This window comes from Panthera uncia, assembly GCF_023721935.1.
Source record: "Panthera uncia isolate 11264 chromosome B2 unlocalized genomic scaffold, Puncia_PCG_1.0 HiC_scaffold_24, whole genome shotgun sequence".
NCBI classification, from domain to species: Eukaryota; Metazoa; Chordata; class Mammalia; order Carnivora; family Felidae; genus Panthera; species Panthera uncia.
In genome coordinates this window covers 19,935,880-19,957,929 of record NW_026057580.1, presented here as the reverse complement: position 1 = coordinate 19,957,929, position 22,050 = coordinate 19,935,880, and the positions used below count along the sequence as shown (strand labels likewise).

General features: G+C 38.8%; 1 protein-coding gene across 1 annotated transcript in view; it reads left to right on the top strand.

Moving 5' to 3' along the window:
- PKHD1 (PKHD1 ciliary IPT domain containing fibrocystin/polyductin) overlaps positions 1-22,050 on the top strand; it is a 483,789-nt gene that overhangs the window by 40,029 nt on the left and 421,710 nt on the right. Inside the window, exons 22-26 of the mRNA XM_049653801.1 lie at positions 1,829-1,956; positions 4,444-4,628; positions 5,529-5,651; positions 7,451-7,556; positions 8,038-8,313. Coding sequence (XP_049509758.1) covers positions 1,829-1,956; positions 4,444-4,628; positions 5,529-5,651; positions 7,451-7,556; positions 8,038-8,313 — 818 coding nt within the window. The remainder of the gene's footprint in view (positions 1-1,828; positions 1,957-4,443; positions 4,629-5,528; positions 5,652-7,450; positions 7,557-8,037; positions 8,314-22,050) is intronic.

The following is a 22,050-nucleotide window of genomic DNA, read 5'->3' as shown; positions in this document are numbered from 1 at the left end:
GGGCCTTCTGGGTGGGAAAGATGTGAAAACCATCAATAGAATCAAGGAGTGACAGAGCTGAGGTGGAGGGGCAGCCAGCCATCTTAGCCAGGCTGTAGTCCTGCATTCCAAGTGCCAAAGCTTTAACTCAGGCTAGAGGCTAATTTAGGTTACTGTGAACAGATCCAGAATAGAATGGTCCTGGCAACATGCCTTCCTGAGATTTCCTCAAGTCCCTTAACTACTTCTGGAAGTCTCCCACCTCAGCAAGAAAGGACCCCCTTGGCCTGGCCTCTGCTAGCTTCATCCCCCAATGCAGACACCATCACTATCTGTTTATAGTTGTACTTACGTACATCAACATGTAGTTCTCAGATAATATTGATGAAATCATATGTGTTCATTGTTGAAAATTTAGAAAATACAGAAAAGACTTAGAAAAAGGTAAAAAAAAAAAATCATTCATAATCCCTCTGCTTGGAGATAACTTCTAACATGTTGGACGCATATTATTTTTTTTTAAGTTTATTTATTTTGAGACAGAGACAGTGTGACTGGGGGGAGGGGCAGAGAGAGAGGGAGACAGAGGATCCCAATTAGGCTCCATGCTGTCAGCACAGAGCCCGACGTGGGGCTCGAACTCAAGAAACAATGAGATCATGACCTGAGCCGAAACCAAGAGTCAGACGCTCTGAGTCACCCAGGTGCCTCTGGATTCATCTTCTATCCATTTTTCCTAAGCAGTTTTTGTATATATAATATGTACACTCTATACCGTATTTGCTTTTCATTTTTTTAAAGTTTATTTATTTATTTTGAGAGAGTGAGCAGGGGAGGAGCAGAGAGACAGTGGGACAGAGGATCCAAAGTGAGCTCCTTGCTGACAGCAGAGAGCCCGATGGGGGGCTAAACTCATGAATCACAAGATCATGACCCGAGCCAAAGTCAGACGCTTAACCAACTGAGCCACCCTGGTGCTGTATTTGCTTTTTATTTTTATTTATTTATTTATTTATTTTTCAATATATGAAATTTATTGTCTAATTGGTTTCCATACAACACCCAGTGCTCATCCCAAAAGGTGCCCTCCTCAATACCCATCACCCACCCTCCCCTCCCTCCCACCCCCCATCAACCCTCAGTTTGTTCTCAGTTTTTAAGAGTTTCTTATGCTTTGGCTCTCTGTATTTGCTTTTTAAACCTCAAATTGGGACCATAAATTACATATTATATTTGGCAATGTACCTTCTTCACATAATGGTATGAATTAAGTATTTCCCCATATCATTAATGGGCAATGTGATAATTTTTCTAAAATGTGATTTCATTGGCTGAATGGTATTCTGTCTCATAGTGTGTCATGATTTGTTTGGCCCATTTATTATATTAAAGGCAAGATTTGGTAGGCAGTGTGTACACAGGCATTAGCTAAGCAGTTGGCTAGATGGAGTGGCCTGTGTTTCAGGCGGGGATAGAGAGTGGGGAAACATCTGTGGAACAGGGCACTGACTCCTCATTGGTGATGCAAGTGGGATTGGAGGATGCCAAGTTCTCTGTCCCCTCGGTGCTTCAGGACCAGAGGGGTGGAGGCCAGAGTTGTCACTTTTTACTCTGCATCCATGTGTTCCCAGGATCAGTGCAGGGGAAGGGTAGAACACTCTGAAAGAACCCTAATATTTACGCTACACTTCTTCCATGATGGGACAGGGACGTCCAATATTTGGGAGGTTGAGATTGTGTCCTGGAAACACAGCAGACTATTTGGTCTGCGAGATGGAGTTCTGTTCTTTCTAGAGTGACACTTCTTGATGGTTACTGTGCTTAATGCTTTGGTTTTAACATGCCACAGCTCTCTGCCCACTGAAGGTGAAGAAGAAGAGCCCAGGCTGGTCCAGGTGACAACACAGAGAATACAGAGGGCAAGTCCACCTTTAGGAGGATACTTCCGCATCCAACTCCCTACTACAGTGATTCCTGGTAAAGGGGCAACTGGAGTGCACCAATTTCTCATTTCCATTTTTAGGGGCATTCCCAGGTGAACGACATCTTGAGAGATTGTCAGGAAGAGTGACAGTCTTAAAGTTGTTTTGTTGATTTCTCCAGCATTTGAAAGTGACCTTAAAATTAAAGATCTGGACAAAAACAGTACCATATTATTGTTAATATCCCAACTTTTTATAGATGTAGAAACCCTGCGGATTAGCTTCCTGGGACAGTCATAACAAATCGCCACACACTTCGTGGGTTAAAATAATAGAAATTTATTCTCTCACATTTCTGGAGACCACAGATACAAAATCAAGTCATCAGCAGTGCCACACTCCCTCCGAAGGCTCTAGGGGAGGGTCTGTTTCATACCTCTTCCAGCTTCTGGTGGTTGCCTGCATTCCATGGCTAAGTCACTCCAATTCCTGTGGTCACAGTGTCTCTTCCTCTTCTGTCTCAAAACCTCCTCTGTCTCTCTTTTATAGCAATATATATGATTGCGTTTAGAGCCTTCCTGGGTAACCCAGGATAAACTCCTCTTCTCAAGATCCTTAACCACATCTTTTGCAACATAGTATAATATGTACTCTTTTGCCTTATAAGGAAATATTCATGGGTTCCAGGGATTAGGGCATTGACCTATTTTTCTGAAGGCCACCATTGAGCCCAATATACTGGAACTTGCCCAGAGGTCATACAAGTAGTTGATGGCAGGGTCTGGATGTGAACTCAGGTATTTATCAGATCAGTCCTAGGCCAAGATCTACAGTAGCCATGGTCCTTCCAAAGTAAACTCCATGGTGACACCATATGCTATTGAGAATGTCAGTGGTCATAACAATGTAGAAAGAGCTTTCAATGTGATTAGTGTAGAACCTTTTCTAAATCTTCAAGAATAAACACATTTCACAAAGAACAAGGAATAGAAGTGAAGGCCATTTATTTGGTAAAACCACAGGAGAATTGGAAAGGAGGCTCAGGAGAGTGCAAGAGTGGCTGTATAAAAATTGGCACGTGGTCCAAAAGTCTTTTGCTCTCCCAAGAAGAAAGATGCTAGACTCGCGAGAATCTTCTTGGGTAAGAGGAAAGGTGTGTTTTAAGAGGGCCACTTAGAAAAAGTTGAAGGCCATGGGCTATTGGAGTCTGATAAAGGGTAGGTGCCAATAGTGCCCTGTGTCAATGAAAGCCCCATCCCTGGGTCTTGCTTCCCTTTTCATGAGCTGCAGCCTGTCTGCACATACTCCTCCTGCCACCATGTTCTATTGTGATGCTCTTCACTTCACTGAAAACAATCCAGGAAAGTCCGCCTTAACTTGGCCTTTGGAAGTGGCAATGGCCCCATTAGGTAAATGTTGAACAACCTTCTTAAATTTATTATTATGATTTTTAATGTTCATTTACTTTTGAGAGTGAGTGGGGGAGGGGCAGAAAGGGGAACAGAGGATCCAAAGTGGGCTCTACTCTGATAGCAGTGTGTCCTATCAGTGAGTCTGATAGCAGTGAGCAGTGAGTGACTTGAACCCATGAACCATGAGATCATGACCTGAGCCGAAGTCGGATGCTCAACTGACTGAGCCACCCAGGCACCCCAGAACAACATTTTTTTAAAAGGAGGAGAATCTTGTTTGTCCTTTAGAAATATAGTGGTGTATTATTAACACTCTAAGGCAGTGTGGAATTCAAGAGGAAGACTCTTGAGTAGTTGGAAGGTATTCTGGGTTAAGTGTAATTCTGTCTCGCTTGGTTGGCAAGCTTCTGAATCTCATTGGGTCTCATTCTCTTCATCTCTAAAGTTAGGTGTTAGGATACCCAAATGACCTACCTCACAGGGCTGTTGGGAGTAGCTAATGAAATGGAAACTTTTGGTAAAGCAAGAATCAGGGTTCAAACACAAGCAGGGCTTAAGCACAGAGTGCTGTTATTTCTCTGTGGGGATGTGGAATGGGGAAGCAGGTGGTTGAGCTTAAAAGAATTCTAATAGAGAAACCAAAGTGAAATGCCAACATTCCTCAGCTGGGTTGGCTAAGTTTTTATGGGTGTCAGCTGCTGTGCGCCTACCCCTCCCCCCTCCTCCCTGTGAAAAGTGGCCAGCTTTTCTCTGTTCACAGGGTCGGCTAAGTTTTTCCAGGGAAAACCCACTATTTAATTAGGCTTTCAGGCATTACCAGGGTGTCTGGAGTGTAAATTTTGAGTTGACAGTTGAGATAGTTTTGTCTGATGTGACTATGCTCTGTGCTTGCTGTGAGATGGGATCCTGATTAAAGGTATCACAATGTAAAAAGTAGGCAGCTACTTGTATTTGCTGTAGGAAACAAATGGTTTAACTGGGCTGGGATTTCTCTTGAAGGCATAGTTTGAACTTGAGGGTCTTCTGCATATTTAGTGGGCATCTTGACATTTATTCTCTGTAATTTTAATGATGAAACCCTGTGTGGTTATTAGTATCTTTTTTTTATGTATCAAAATCTTGTCCCACAGATGTTCCTGTGAGTATTTCAGCTAGTCACCTGCGCAAGCTCTTACAGAACAATGCCGATAACTTTACATCTAGGTACCTCAACGTCAGTGACTTCACTGTAATGGAGGATCTGAAGTCTTGCTACGAACGTGTGTGGACCCTCTCCTGGTCCAACCAGGTTGGAGATTTGCCCAATTTCATCAGGGTATGTATGGTATCCCTTTTGGTAGTGTGGATTTGGTGTTCTGAAGCAATTTTGTGGAAAAAAAACCCAGAATTACATGAATGAAAACTGTCACAAATTATCAATTTTGTTCTAATATTCAAGTAAAGGGGTTCAATGATCTTTTTTTGGGAAGTTTTCAAGACATGTTTTGTATCTCATGTCCCTAAAAAAGCAGTTTAAACCCAACATCTCCTTCCCTAACTTAGGGTAGGTAGTTGTTGGTCAGTGTCCACCATATAATAATTTTACATCTGTTATTGGATAATTTAAGCAGATGTGATTGACTTAGATTATCATGGAGGCAGATGGCACAGCAGAAGGAAGTTTAGAAAAGGATTTGCTGTCTCTGGATAACGACAAAACCAGATGCTCTTGCATATTTAGGGTTTTAAAAAATAATCTAATGATCATCTAGCATTTGGTTATTACAAAATGAAACCCAAGCTGAAATTTTATCCCTGTTCCATGGTATTGTAGGTCATTTGGTTTTCAAACAAAATACTGGAGTGGAGTTGGAAGAAGGATGAGAATCCTCTCATAGAACTTTTTTCCCTTACCTTTTATTTTAATATTTTGGACTGCAAACATATAAAATAGAAAAGCATATAGAAACAAAATATCTCAAGACAGAGAAGATTGTTTTTTGTGCCTTTTTTGACAACTCTGCTTGCGAATAGATATTCGTCTAGTCTATTGGGGCTTTCATGAGCTGTTACTTTTATGTTTCCAGGCTTCAACCCTTGTCACCCCATCTTCACCTTCTAGCTATCTGGTTACCTTCAATAAAATGTGAAAAGACACTTTGTCATTACGTATAGACTTCCATTAGATTAGACTTCTGTTTTATCACAGAATTCACCAGAAATGTAACCATCTCAGGTCTCTGATGAGAATCTAACTGGAGTGAACCCTGAGGCAACCATGCGTGTGGTCTATGATGGTGGAGTTTTTCTTGGACCCATATTTGGAGACATGTTGGTTACTGCCAACCAGTGCACTCAGGTGAGAGTGGATGGCCCGCCCAAAGTACAAGTAGTAGTTTCAAGTGTCTCAGTCCCTTCCTGTTTTGTAACGTGGACCAGTTTCAAGGATCAGTTTTCCAATGCATTAAGCAGATGATTATGGCTGTCATCTTTCTATTTCCACGGTGCATGAAAAACACTCCAAAAATATAAGTTCTTTGTAAACACAGCATCCTATTATTACACTTATCGATGCTATTATTATGGTACAAAAAATGGAAGCCTCTCTGGCTACATAGGATTTATACCTCCACACAGTGGGACTGGAAAGTAAATGAGCTAAGTCAGTGTCTTTTCCTCTTTAAAATGTCTTTTTTTGGGGCACCAGATGGCTCGGTCAGTTAAGTGTCCAACTCTTGACTTTGGCTCAGGTCATGATCTCACGCCTGCGTCAAGCTCTGTGCTGACAGGGTGGAGCCTGCTTGTGATTCTCTCTCTCCCTCCCTCTCTGCCCCTCCCCTGCTCACGCTGTCTCAAAATAAATAATAAACAAACATTTAACAATATCTTTTTGTATTTCTCATCTGACCATATTCTTGCTATAAGTCATCTCCTTTTGAGAAAATTGTAAAATAAGAAAACTATAAAGAATAATATAACCAGTACTTCAGTATCCAAACCAAAGATTAATAGTTGCCAACATTTTGATTATATTTTGTGTGTGTTTATGAATAAAATGGGTAAAATGAAAATGTTCTTTTTTTTTAATATTTATTTTTGAGAGAGAAGAGTGGGGGAGGGGCAGAGAGAGGGGGCAGAGGATCCAAAGTCGGCTCTGTGCTGATAGCAGAGAGCCTGATACTGGGCTCGAACCCACAAGCAATGAGATCATAACCTGACCCAAAGTTGGATGCTTGACTGACTGAGCCACCCAGGCACCCCAAAACTGAAATGTTGTTTATTACCTCTGCCTTCATGCCATCCCAATATCCTTTCCCTACAGTATTATAATGTAGTGTGTGCTTTTTTTTTTTAAGTTTATTTTGAGAGAGAGAGAGAGAGAGAATGAACATGCGCACAAGTGGGGGAGAGATAGAGAAACAGGACCCCAAGCAGGCTGGGGGTCAAGTAGACAGAGTTCAATGCGGTGCTTGATCCCAGAAACTGTGAAACCATGACCTCAGCCAAAATCAAGAGTCTGACATTCAACCGATTGAACCACCCAGGTTCTCCTATGGTGTGTGCTTTTAATCCATGTTTTATATGTAGAGCATCCAACAAGTCCCATCTTTTTCACCTTCCTCATCTCTAAGTATTGTAGAATTCTACCAGATTAACATTAGTAACAGTGAGAGGAAAAGTCATGTAGTCTCCTACTGGGGACCTACCATTTGAGGACAAAAGACCCCAAACCAATGTCCAAGTACACTGTATTCTTCAGTAACATATCTATGTAGTATGATGGAAGGAAGGTGCCTACTTTGTTGGCATGTACCAGCAAAGAAAGGACTTTTCACAAGTATCCAGTTGAATATAATCTAGAATGATAAAAAAAAGGTCCTTGTGCAGTTTGAATTTTATTAAATTTACTACAGGGAGGAAATTTACTCAAGATTTAGCATATTGTAGAAATGTTAGATTTCAGCATACTTACCATTATTTTAAGAAAGCCTAACATGTTTGAATCATTCATTAGGGTTTGTTACTGGGAAATAGAAGAAAGAGAAGAAATGAGTCATTAAACATGTTAATTTGGGCAAATTTCACAAGTGCTTTATGAATACTCTGGAGCACATGAAATGTATACATTTGCCTTTAATTATTTTGCCTTTTTTTCAGGTGGTTGTGCACGTGAATGACATACCAGCCCATTGCTCAGGTTCCTGTTCTTTCCAGTATCTTGAAGGATCAACTCCCCAGGTCCACTCTGTGTGGTATTCCCTTGGTATGACTTGTGACTTGGTCTTGGGGTGGTCATGAACTTCAGACTCAGAGTGATTTGTTAAAGACCATGTACTTGGGAAGGGGCATCAGTTTATGGGGTGGACGTTGTGAGATGCAGCAGAAAGTATTTTTTTTGTCCAATCTAAATGCTATGGTCATGGTTTGAAATGGAATCAGGTAGAGTTTTGGTAACCTACAATGTTTTCTTTTTGTCCCTTGTTTTGAAATGTTGTTTATTTTCATTTTTTTCATTAAAAAATTGACTAGTGATCTCTTAATATTAGAGAAAATTTCAAAAGGGGGCTGTATACTGTACTGATAAATACAGATGCTTAATATTTGAGTCAGCACTCAACTCCTTGAATTTTGGGAGGGGAAGGTGAGAGGGAATGAACCTTTGATTTTAGAGACCGTTTTCTTGAATGGAGTTATATCACTGAATGATGAGAACTTTGTTCTTTTTATCTTTTTCCTTCTTTAAGATGGTGACAAGGACCTACTAGTTTATATTTTTGGAACTAGTTTCTCTAATGACCCTCAGGCCTTGGATGTTACAGTGAACAAAACGAATTGCAGAGTTATTTTCTCAAACCAAACGAATGTGGTCTGTCAGACACGCCAGCTACCTGTTGGAATGCATCCAATCTCCATGTTGGTGAGACATTCTGGTCGTGCCATAAATGCTAGTGGTGAAGGCCTCTTCCTACACGTGGAACCAAGATTGGATGCTGTGGAACCTTCTAGAGCTGCAGAAATTGGTAATCTGGGGAGCACCCCACATTGCATCTGACTCCCTGAAGCTAACATTCTTGCCCATATGCAGGAATCTAGTCCTGTTGTGTGATAAATTCCGTATCCACTGTGATTCACAGCTTTTTGTTTTCTGCCATCAGCATTTTTTTTTTCTAATGAGCAAAAGACTTGAGAACTTAAATGAAGTCACGTGCCACATAAAGGATCATAGTTGGCTGATGATGTCAGGCATAACTGGATTAGTCACTGAATCACTGGGACAATTTGGTCTAGTGAAAACAATACTAGTTTGGAAGTTAGGACATGTACCTGGGTTTTTGTCCTGCAAAAGTCAGATGTGTGACCTTAGGAGTTTCAGTTACTTCTATGGGATTTAGTTTCCTAATAACTTTATTAAGTACCTCTTCTGGGTAGTCACACTCCCTAAATGCCCCAAAGATGGAATTATTATCTTTATTTTTTAGAGGAGATAATGGTGGTTCTAAGAAGAGTGGCTTGCCCAAGGCTTTCCAATGGAAAGAGGTGGAGCTAAATGCAAACAGGAATGTTTAAATGCTCAGTATCCTGCTTCTTCTGTGGTGCCATTCTGTCTTAGCTATGTAGTGGGCCTAATGATGTCTAACTTACAAGCCTCCTACTTTTGTGTGAGACTAATATGAGCCAACAGGTGGGAAAGGATCTTTAAAAGTAAAAAAAAAAAAAAAAATTGCGGATATGAAGCAGAGGCCTTATGTACACAAATATTTGTAGACTGATGTACAGTTGGATACTTGGCCAGCATGCAAAACCTACTATTTGAGCAGTGGGGTATACAGAGAGAAGTGGGTTTTATCAGCATTGGCCCCAAGGATTGTACATTAGTGCTATGGGAACCAAGGATCTCTCCAGGCCTTCTGAGGGGCACAACCAGTTAAAAACAACCCATCCAGATTGCAAGCATCTCAGGAATGCTCATGCTGATATGTGTTGATATAAGGTTTTTAGAACAAAACTACTTTCCTTAATGTCTAGGATTTTTGTCATTGTTTATTCTCTTGGTCAAAGAACTGTGGCTTAGAACATTTTTTTTAAAGCATCACTTCCTGGCTATAGACCCATTGCTCAAAGGAACAGCTCATTTCTAACTTTACTTTGCCTAGCACAGTGAATTATGAGGCCCACCTTACCCCCTCTCTGCACAAAAACAGAGTAAGCTTCCTTTTATTTCTTAGTGGTTTCAGGAAGGAATCAGATGATATGTGATGCTCAGGGTCGAAGATCATACTGTCTGTGAACCCAGTAATTATTGGTTTGAATTTAGGGGCTAAAATAGTTTTCTCCCTAGATTTATGAGAGGCTTTGATCTTCCTATAAAATTACATTGCAGTTCAGGTCACACAAACTTTGTTCAACTTCACCCCCCCTACCCCACCCCCTAAATTAGATTGCAGACCCCTCAAAGAGCAGACATGGGACCCTGTCATGCTCGTATTCCCTATGCAGAGTGCTTTGCACAGGTAGGGTGGCCAACTGTCCTGTTTTCTTGGGACTGAGGCGTTTCCTAGAACACAAGACTTTCAGTTTAAAATGGGGTCATGGAACTCTTAGTGCTAAAACTTGAAAAATCTCAGGTGAACCGGATGAGATGTTCACCCTACCAGGGCATGCTGCACCAACAATGTGAAGGGCAGGGATTTGTCTGGAAGGATTGTACATCATCTTTCTATACTTTAGTAAAAGATGGAAAACTCAGAGAAGGGATAGTGTCTGAGGGTGCAAGTGAACTTTTAGTAAGACTAAGGGGAAAGGGAGGGAGAGAGAGAGGCTCTAGCTTCTACTTCCCTAATTGCTAATGCCTATAAACTCTCCCTATTAACCTGCCCTCTGCCTTGCCACCTACCGAGTATCCACCAGTGTCCATCAATCAGTCAACATTGTAAAACCCTGTGCTAGATGCTGAAGATCCTGGCACTCAAAGTGTGGTTCTGGACCAGCAGGATCTGCATCGTCTGGGAGCTTGTTGGAAACATAGAGTCTCAGGCTCCACCCCAGACCTCTTGAATCAATTTGCGCTTTAACAGGATCCTCAGGCAATTTCTATGAATAGTACAGCTTGAGAAAGGCTGCTATTGGGAGTTTAAAGAGAACCAGATCGAGGCCTAGCAGCAAAGAATTTATAGAATAGCCTTCCATGTAATGGATACATATGTAATGTAATCAATAACATTCTAAACTACTTGCCCATATGCAGAAGCACCCTTGAAAGGTTTTTTGAGGTAAATCTTGGCTTCCCCTATGTACTTCTTTGGCTCATTTCTGTGCTGAGATAGAGTTACCTTCTCGGTAGGTATGGATCCTTGTGAGGCACCTCAACTTTCAAAGGGAGTGGCACAGTCTCCCCTCCTCTGCAACTTGTTATTATTAATGCCCACAGTAACAATGATAACAACAATTGATTTAGCTCTTATTCTTTGCCAGGCATTACTAGTGCTGGGGATACAGTCAGCTGACAAAATGACCTTTGGAGGAATGACCTGCTGGTGCTAGACGATGGAGAAATGGATGAAGTCAAGGAATGAGTCCTGGGGAAATGTCAGAGAAGAGAATTCTAGACAGAACACCAAATGATAAAGTCTTAAGTCAGAATGAGCTTACTTTCTTCTGAGAGAAGCAAGGAAGTCACTGTGGCTGGAATAGCTGGACCAAGGGAGAGGGGTAGGAGGTGACTAGGAGCAGGTCAGATGGCTCTAGGGACAATGAAAGGTTATTGGCTGTGTGAGATGTGGGCCACTGGAGGATTTCAGTGGAAAAAGTGGCATGATCTGACGTAGGCTGCTATGTGAGAATATTCTGTGGGGAGGCAAAGGTGGAACCAGGGACACCAATTAGGATACTACTGCAGTCATCCAGGGGTGAGACAGTGTTGGGCTGGACCAGGGCAGTATATCTTAGAAATATATAGAGCTACCCTGGCGGGGGCGGGGGGGGGGACTCTCTTTTTGGCTCAGGTCATCTTCTTTTTGAAATTAAACACATTGAGATATAATTTCCATGCCATAAAATTCACTTCTTAAAAGTGTAAAGTTTGGCGGTTTTCTGTATTCATGTATCACAAAGTTGTGCAATATCACCACTATGTAATTCCAAGAACATTTTCATCACCTTGAAAGACATCTGTCCATTAGGAGTCACTCCCTGTTTTGCCCCTCTACTGATCCCTGGAAACCACTAACCTATTTTCTGTCTCAACAGATTTGTTTTTCTGGACATTCCATATAAGTAGAATCACAATACCTGACCTTTTGTGTCTGGCTTCTCTACAGAGCATGTTTCCAAGATTCATCTATGTTGTAGCATGTATCAGTATTTCATTCCATTTTATGGCTAAAGAACATTCCATTGTATAGATATACCATATTTGTTTATCTCTTCATCTCTTGGTAGATGTTTGAGGTGTTTGCACTTTGTGGCTATTACATACAATGCTTCTATGAATGTGTGTGTACAAGGTTTTATGTGGATGTGCATTTTCAGTTCTCTTGGTATATACTTAGAAGTGGAATTGCTGGGCCACATAGTAACTTTATGTTTAACTTCTTGAGAAACTGCTAAGCTGTTTCCAAAATGGCTGTATGATATTTCATTCCCACCAGCAGATAGAGAACCTCTTGTTCTCTATCTTTGTGATTGATGAGTACCAGTAGTGTTCTGTTTGGTTTATTTATATTTTGTGTATCTATCATAGGTTTTGGGTTTGTGGTTACCATGAGGTTCATATGTAAACATCCTAAGTAAATAACAGTCGATATTAATTTGGTCATTTCGGTTCAAACACATTGTTTTTTTTTAAATATATAATTTAGCTTATATATACGTATGTATAATATATAATTTAACTTATGTAAGTTAGCTAACATATAGTGTATACAGTGTGCTCTTGGCTTTGGGAGTAGACTCATCACTTACATACAACACCCAGTGCTCATCCCAACAAGTGCCCTTCTTAATGCCCATCACATTTTCCCCACCCCATCAAACTTCAGTTCTCTGTATTTAAGAGTCTCTTATGGTTTGCCTCCTTGTTTGTAACTATTTTTTTTTCTTTTCCTTCCCCCTTGGTCTCCTGTTAAGTTTCTCTACTTCCACATATGAGTGAAAACCTATATCTGTTTTTCTCTGACTTATTTCACTTAGCATAGTACCCTCCAGTTCCATCTACGTTGTTGCAAATGGCAAGATTTCATTCTTTTTCATTGCCGGGTCGTTTTCCATTGTGTATATATACCACTTCTTTATCCATTCATCAGTGGATAGACATCCCAAAGCATGATAGATGGTTCCCCATCCCTTCACTTTCTTTCTTTTAATTTAATTTAATTTAATTTAAATTTAATTTATTTTTGAGAGAGAGAGAGAGAGAGAGAGACAGAGTGCAAATGGGGGAGGGGCAGAGAGAGAGGAAGACATGGAATCTGAAGCAGGCTCCAGAGCACAGAGCCTGACACGGGGCCTGAACCCACAGACTGCAAGATCATGACCTGAGTGGAACTCAGATGCTTAACTGACTGAGCCACCCAGGCACCCTGCCATCCCTTCATTTTCAATCTTCAGGTATCCTCAAGTCTAAAATGAGTCTCTTGTAGGCAGCATATAGATGTATCTTTTTTTTTTTTTTTTTTTGGCATCCATTCTGATGCCCTGTGTCTTTTGATTGGTGCATTTAGTCCTTTTACATTTACAGAACTTATTGAAATATATGGATTTAGTGTCTTTGTGTTATCTGTAAGTTTCAGGCTTGTGGTGATGTCTTTGGTCATTTGGAGTCTTTGCTGCTTTCCACACACAAAGTCCCCTTTAGGATCTCCTGCAGGGATGGTTTAGTGGTCATGAACTCCTTTAGTTATTGTTTGTCTTTGAAAGTCTTTCTCTCTCATTCTATTCTGAATAACAGCCTTGCTGGATAAAGGATTCTTGGCTGCATCTTTTTCCTAGTCAGCACTCAGAATATTTCCTGCCACTGCCTTCTGGCCTGCCAAGTTTCAGTGGACAGGTCTGCTACTACCCTTATGTGTCTACCCTTGTAGGTTAAGGCCCATTTGTCCATAGCTGCTTTCAGAATTCTCTTTGTATTTTGCGTTTCAGTATGATATGTCGTGGTGTTGACCTGTTTTTGTTGATTTTGAAGGGAGTTCTCTGAATTCAAACACATTCTTAAAAAAAGACAGTTTATGTGCTGTCATATTTCACATCTTTTTATTCATATATTTATAACTAATTATGGCCATTCTTTTTCCGCTTAAGTCCCTTTCACATTTCTTGTAAGGCTTGTTTAGTGGTCAGAAACTCCTTTACCCTTTGTTTGGGAAAATTTTTATCCTTCAAATCTGAATGATAACCTTGCTGGGTAGAGTATTCACGTGTGTAAGGTTTTTTTTCTTTCAGCACTTTGACTATATATGCCACTTCCTTCTGGCCTGCAGAATTTCTACTGAAAAATCCACTGATAGTCTCATAGTTTTTCTCTTGTAGTAATTTTTTGTTTCTTTCTTGCTGCTTTTAGGATTTACTCTTTGTCTTTAACCTTTGATATTTTAATTATTATGGGCCATGGTGTGGACCTCTTTGGGTTCACTTTGTTTGTAATTCTCCTTGTTTCATGGACTTAGATGTCTATTTCCTCCTCAGATTTGGGAAGTTTTCAGTTATTGTTTCTTCAAATAAGTTATCTGTACGTTTCTCTTTCTTCTTCTTCTGGGACCCTTGTAATGTGAATGTTTGTTCACTTGCTGTTGTCTAAGAAACATCTTAATGTGTTCTCATTGTTTAAAATTCTCTTTTGTTTTTGCTGTTCAGCTTGTGTGCTTTCCATCAGTCTGTCTTCCAGATTGCTGACACATTCTTCATCTTCTAAACTACAGTTGATTCCCTCTAGTATGTCTTTTATTTCAGTTATTATATTTTTCAACTCTCTTTTTTAAAAAATATATTTTATCTCTTTATTGAAGCTCTCACTGAGTTCTTCCATTCTTTTCTCCAGCCCCATGAGTATTTTAACAATCATTACTTTAAATTCTTTATCTGGCATATTGCTTCTCTCTGTTTCATTTAATTTTTTAGTGAGGTTTTTTTCTTGTTCTTTATTTTGGAGCATATTCCTCTGTCTTATTATGCTGCTTAACTTTCTGTGTTTTTTTCTATAGATTAGGCAAAATGCTACTTCTCCTAAAGTTTAGGAGTGTAGTTGGGTATGGTGACCCCTATGTAGTCTGTGTGTGCTTGGTGACTTTTACTGTCTAGAGTTGTGGCAGTGTATGCTGGTTACTCTTTAAAATTTTTTTTTTTACATTTATTTATTTTTGAGAGAGAGAGAGAGGCTGAGAACAAGTGGGGGAGGGGCAGAGAGAGAATGAGACACAGAATTTCAAGCAGGCTCCAGGCTCTGAGGTGTCAGCACAGAGCCTGACATGGGGCTCAAACCCACGAACCATGAGATCGTGACCTGAGCTGAAGTTGGATGCTTAACCGACTGAGCCACTCAGGTACCCCAATGCTAGTTCTTTTTTTTTTTAAATTTTTTTTTCAACGTTTTTTATTTATTTTTGGGACAGAGAGAGACAGAGCATGAACGGGGGAGGGGCAGAGAGAGAGAGGGAGACACAGAATCGGAAACAGGCTCCAGGCTCCGAGCCATCAGCCCAGAGCCTGACGCGGGGCTCGAACTCATGGACCGCGAGATCGCGACCTGGCTGAAGTCGGACGCTTAACCGACTGCGCCATCCAGGCGCCCCTAGTTATTCTTTTAAACCAGGGCTTTTTACACAACAAGTAAAGAAAAATAATAATAAAATAAAATAAAAAGACAGAAGAAAAGAAAAAAAAGGAAAAGAAAAAAAGAACTAGAAAGAACAAAACCAAAAAGAAAAATATAAAAACAAAACAAGACAAATTTAAAAAAGGTAAAAATAAAACACTACAAATTAAAACAAACAAATATCCTCAGAAATCCATGGCTTGTTTTCTGTGCCCCAGCACCACAAGGTGGACCCTTAGCTCTCTGAAGTCACAAACTCACCAACATGATGGAACATCCCTGTTATGGTATCTGAACCCTGCTCTGGTCTAGGCTTTTACAGCAGGATGGGAATGTAAACCATGTTGTTCTCCAGTCCTTTCGGTCCATATAGATTGCTGGCAGCTCCTCCACCACATGACAGAGTTCTAGTGTTGTCTCTTTTACATGCTAGTTGCTTGCTTGCTTATGTATGTATGTATGTATAGAATGTATGAGCAGGGGAAAGGGGCAGAGAGAGGGAGAGAGGGAGGGAGAATCTTAAGCAGTCTTCAGGCTCAGCCCAGAGCCGGACATGGGGCTTGATCCCATGATCCTGGGATCATGACCTAAGCTGAAATCAAAAGTCAGACTCTAAACCGACTGAGACACCCAGACATCCCTCTAGTTATTCTTTTAAACTTAAGGTGTTTTTGTGTGCCTAAGGACAGAGGGATCTGTTCCCAGTCCTTCAGTAATATTCTTCCCCAGAACTGTTTGCAGCATCAGGGATGGGGGTTCTTTTTGCTATCCTCTTTCCATCTCTCTTACTGTTCTCTTGCCATTCTCTTTGTCGTTGGTTGTTTAGTCGTTGTTTCTTCAGCTCTCAGTTCTTCTTGAGGAGGAATTGTATTAACAGGTGTAATTTGGTACGTTCTGTGGAGGAGGTGAGTTCAGAGTCTTCCTCCATTGATATCTTGAACCAGAAACTATCATCATTGTGATTTGGGTTTGTATTTTCCTAATTACTGATGCTGAGTATCTTTATATCCTTATTAACCATTTTTATATCTTTGGAGAAATGGATGTCCTAATCCTTTGGTCATTTAAAAAAATGGGTTATTTTTCTTTTTATTGTTGAGTTATAAGAATTCTTTACATATTGTGGATAAAAGTCTCGTATCATATATATGAGCTGCAAACATTTTTTCCCATTCTGTGGGTTGTCTTATAATTTTCTTGATAGTATTCTTTGTGGCACAGAAGTTATTTTTTAATTTTTAAAAATTTTAATTCCAATGTAGTTAACATGTAGTGTTATATTATTTCAGGTGTATAATAAAATGATTGAACAATTCTATATATTACTCATTGTTCATTATGATAAGTGTACTCTTAATCCCCTTCACCTATTTCACTCATCCCCCCACCTCCCCTCTGGTAACTGTTTATTCTCTATAGTTAAGAGTCTGTTTTTTGGTTTGTCTTTTATTTCCTTTGTTTATTTGTTTCTTAAATTGCACATATGAGTGAAATAACATGGTGTTTGACTTTCTCTGACTCACTTAGTTTCCTTAGAACTATAATCTCTAGCTCCCTCCGTAATGCAAATGGCAAGGTTTCATTACACACACACACACACACACACACACACACATTGTATATATATACCACATCTTTATGCATTCATCTGTTGATGGACACTTGGGCAGCTTCCATAATTTTACTATTATAAAGAATGCTACAATAAATATAGGAGTGCATATATCCCTTCAAATTAATGTTTTTGTATTTGGGTAAATGCTCAATAGTGAAATTACAGGATTGTAGGATGGTTCTATTTTTAATTTTTGAAGAGCCACCATACTGTTTAACACAGTAGCTGCATCAGTTTGCATTCCCACCAGTAGTGCAGGAGAGTTCTGTTTTCTTCACATTATTGCCAACACTTATTTCTTGAGCTTTTGATTTTAGCCATTCTACAGGTATGAGGTGGTATCTCAATGTGGTTTTGATTTGCATTTCCCTGATGATGAGTGATGTTGAGCATTTTTTCATGTGTCTGTTGGCCATCTTTGGAGAAATGTCTGTTCATGTCTTCTGCCTTTTTTAAAATTAGATTACTTGCTTTTGGTGTTGAGTTGTATAAGCCCTTTGTATGTTTTAGATACTAACCCTTTATCAGATATATCATTTGCAAATATCTTCTCTCATTCAGTGTGTTGTTTTTTGGTTTTGTTGGTTGTTTTGCTATGTAGAAGCTTTTTATTTTGATTTAGCCCCAACAGTTTATTTTTGCTTTTGTTTTCCTTGCCTCAGGAGACAAATCTAAAAAGATGTCGCTATGACCAATATCAGATAAATTACTGCCTGTGATCTTTTCTATTATTTTTATGGTTTCAGGTCTCACATTTAAATCCTTAATTCATTTTGAGTTTATTTTTGTGTATGGTGTAAGCAAGTGGGCCGTTTCATTCTTTTGCATGTAGCTGTCCAGTTTTTCCAACACCATTTGTGGAAGAGACTATTTCCCATTGCATTTTCTTGCCTCCTTTGTTGTTGAAGATTAATTAAACATATTGTTTTGGGTTTATTTCTGGGCTCTCTATTCTGTTGCATTGGTCTATGTGTCTATTTTTGTGCCAGTACCATGCTGTTTTGATTACTACAGCTTTTAATGTAACTTGAAGTCAGAATTGTGATACCCTCAGTTTTTTTTTTTTTCCCCAGAATTGCTTTTGGTGTTCAGGGTCTTCTATGGTCCCATACAAATGTTAGGATTATTTGTTCTAGTTCTGTGAAAAATGCTGTTGGTATTTTGATAAGGATTGCATTAAATCTGTAGATTGCTTTGGATAATATGGACATTTTAACAATATTTGTTCTCCCAAGTCATGAGCATGGAGTATCTTTCCATTTGTGTTGTCTTCAATTTCTTTCATCAGTATTTTATAGTTTTCAGAGTACAGATCATTCGTTTATTTGGTTAAATTTATCCCTAGGTATTTTGTTATTTTGTGCAATTGTAAAAATTAAAATTAAAAAATTAAAAAATTAAAAAAAAATTTATTTCTGCCACTTCATTATTAGTATATAGAAAGGCAGTATATATAAATGATTTTATATCCTATAACTTTACTGAATTCATTTATCAGTTTTAGCAATTTTTTTTTTGGTGGAGTCTTTAGGGTTTTCTATATATAGTATTTTATCATCTGCAAATAGTGAAAAATTTATGTTGTCCTTACCATTTGGATGCCTTTTATTCCTTTCTCTTGGCTGATTGATGTGAGTAGGATTTCCAGTACTATGTTGAATAAAAATGGCAAGAGTGGATATCCTTATTGTGTTCATGGTCTTAGGGGAAAAGCTCTTAGTTTTTCACCATCGAGGATGATGTTAGATGTGGGTTTTTCATATAAGACCTTTATGATGTTGAGGTATATACCCTCTAAACCTACTTTGATGAGAGTTTATTTTAATTTTATTTGAGACAGAGAGAGAATATGAGCAGGGGAGGGGTAGAGAGAGAGGGAGACAGAAGATCCCAAGCAGGCTCTGCCAGCTGAGCCACCCAGGTGCCCTGAGAATTTTTATCAAGAATTGGTGTTGATTTTGTCAAATACTTTTTCTGCATCTATTGAAATGATCATACGGTTTTTATCCTTTGTCTTATTGATATGGTGTATCATGTTTATTGATTTGCAAATATTGAACCACACTTGCATCCCAGTAATAAATCCCATCTGATGTTGATGAATATTTTTAATGTATTGTTGTATGCAGTTTGTTCATATTTTGTTGAGGAATTTTGCATCTATTTTTATCTGGGTTATTAACCTCTAGTTCTCTTTTTTTCTGGTGTCTTTATTTGGTTTTGGTATCAGGGTGATCCTGGCCTCATGGAATGAATTTGGAAGTTTTCCTTCATCTTCTATTTTTTTGGAATAGTTTGAGAAGAATAGATATAAACTCTTCTTCAAATATTTCTTAGACTTCACCTATGAAAATGTCTGGTCTTGGATGTTTGTTTTTGGGGAATTTTTTGAAATGCAATGAATTGAATTTAATGAAATGTTTTCAAATTCAATGAAATTTTTTGAAATTCAATTTCATTGCCCAATGACTGTTCAAATTTTCTATTTCTTCTTGCTTCAGTTATTGTAAGTTATGTTTCTAAGAATTTATTCTAGGTTGTCCAATAATTGACATGTAACTTTTGATAATATTCTTTTACAATCCTTTGTATTTCTGTGGAGTTGGTTGTTATTTTTTTTCTGTTTCATTTTTGATTTTGTTGAGTTGGGTCCTCTCTCTTTTTTATTTTGATCAGTCTGGCTAAAGGTTTATCAATTTTGTTGATGTTTTCAAAGAACCAGCTCCTGGTATCATGGATCTGTTCCTTTTTTTTTTTTTTTTTAATTTCTATTTCCTTTAGTTCTACTCTAATCTTTATTATTTCCTTTCTTCTGCTGGGTTTGGGTTTTGTTTGTTCTCTGTCTAGTTCCTTTAGGTGTAAGGATAGGTTGTTTGAGATTTTTCTTGCTTTTTAAGGTAGGCCTGTATTACTATAAAATTCCCTCAGAACTGCTTTGGCTACATCCCCCAAATTTTGGACCATTGTGTTTTGATTTTCATGTAAATTTTGATTTCTTCTTTGGTTATTTAGTTGACCCATTCATTGTTTAGTAGCATGTGATTTAACCTCCATGTATTTGTGGTCTTTCCAGATTTTTTCTTGTGATTTTTTTCTATTTTTATAGAGTTGTGGTCAGAAAAAATGCATGGTATGACTTCAGTCTTTTTGGATTTGTTGAGATTTGTTTTGTGGCGTCTGGTGTCATCTATTCTGGAGAATGTTTGATGTGTACTTGAAAAGAATGTGTATTCTGCTGTTTTAGGATATAATGTTCTGAATATGTCTGTTAGATCCATCTGGTCCCATGTGTCATTCAAAGTCATTGTTTCCTTGCTGATTTTCTGTTTGGATGATCTGTCCATTGATGTAAGTGGGCTGTTAAAATCCCATACTATCATTGTATTAGTATCTATGATTCTCTTAATGTTTGTTATTAATTGTTTTATGTATTTGGGTGCTCATGTGTTCGTTTCATAAATTTGTACAATTGTTCTATCTTCTTGTTGGATTATCTCCTTTATTATTAGTGTCCTCCTTTGTCTCTTATTACAATTTTTGTTTTAAAGTCCATTTTTTCTAATATAAGTATTGCCACCGCAGCTGTCTTTTGACATCCGTTTGCAAGATAAATGTTTCTCTATTCCCTCACATTTAAATCTGCATGTGTCTTTAGATCTGAAATGAGTCTTTTATAGGCAATATATAGATGGCTCTTACATTTTTATCCATTCTAACCCCCTATGTCTTATGATTGTAGCTTCTAGTTCATTTATGTTCTGGGTAATTATTAATAAGTATGTATTTATTGCCTTTTCATTACTTTGTGGTTGTTTTTATAGATCTTCTCTGATCCTTTCTTCTTTTGTTCAATTCTCTCATGGTTTGTGCAGCACGGTTTGTGGTTTTTAATTTTGGTCAGTTCCAGTTTGTCTTTTGTTGTTGTTGTTACATGTGCTTTGGTGTCATATTGAAGATATAATCACCTAATCCAATGTTACTAAGATTTATTCATTTATTTTCCTGAGAGTTTTATAGTTTTAGCTTTTACATGTAGGTATTTGATTTATTTTAATATTTAAATATGGTGTGAGTTGGAGGTCTGTATTAGTTTTCTAAGGCTGCTTATCCAGGTACCACAAAGTGAATGGCTGAAACAACAGAAATGTATTGTCTCATGGTTCTCGAGGTTAGAAATTAAGGATCAAGGTGTCAGCAGAGCTGATTCCTTTTGAACCAGCCTGTGAAGGAAAATCTGTTTTATGCCTCTCCCCTATCCTCTTGCTTTGTTGGTGGTGTTTGGTACTCCTCGGCTTGCAAGAACACCACCCTGATCCCTGCTTTTATGTTCACATGGTGTTCTCCCTGTGACTTTTCTTTTGTCTTTCTTTCTTTCTTTCTTTCTTTCTTTCTTTCTTTCTTTCTTTTGGTTCTTTTTGAGAGGGAGCAAGCAAGCGCACTCAAGTGAGGGACAGAGAGAGATAATCCCAGGAGGGACTGAGAGAGAGAGAGCAAGAAGGAAGCAGGCTCTCCCGAAGTGGGTTCATGTTCACCCAAAGTGGGGACCCAGCTCACCCGACGTGGGGCCTGAGCTCACCTGAAATGGAGTCAAACTCACCTGTTATGGGACTCAAACTTACAAACCATGAGATCATGACCTGAGCTGACGTCAGATGCTTAACAACTGAGCCACCCAGGCACCTGTGCCTCCCTCCACCCCAGTCTTTTCTGTGTCCAATTTTTCCTTTTTATGAGGATATCAGTCATGTTGGATTAGGGTCCCACACTACAGTATGACTTCATGTTATCTTAACTGATTATAGTTGCAATGACCCTATTCCCAAATAATGTCACATTTTGAGGTACTAGAAGGGAGGAGGACTTCAACATATGAATTGGGGGGGGCACAGTTTAATCCCAAACAGGGTTCGACTTCATTCTTTTGTATATGGATGTGTAGTTCCATTTTGCATATATGTGAAAATAGCAGTGTAAGGGAATATTTTGGTATTATCAAAATTTTAAATGTACATAACATTTTGACTCAGCAATTCCACCTCTAAAAACGTACAGTGCTATTTTCAAATATATGCAAAATGGAACAACAGAGGATCTGAAGTGGGTTCTGTGCCAACAGCAGAGAGCCCAATGCAGGGCTTGAACTCATGAACTGTGAGATCATGACCTGAGCTGAAGTCACATGCTCAACCTACTGAGCCACCCAGGTGCCCCTTTTAAATTAAGGTTTAATCTTGTTAAGTTCCTCAGTAGTATTTCATGGGTTTTTTTCACATTTCTTCATGTTCTTGAATATTTCTTATCAACATTGTTTTTAGATATTGTATCTTTTTTGTTGAT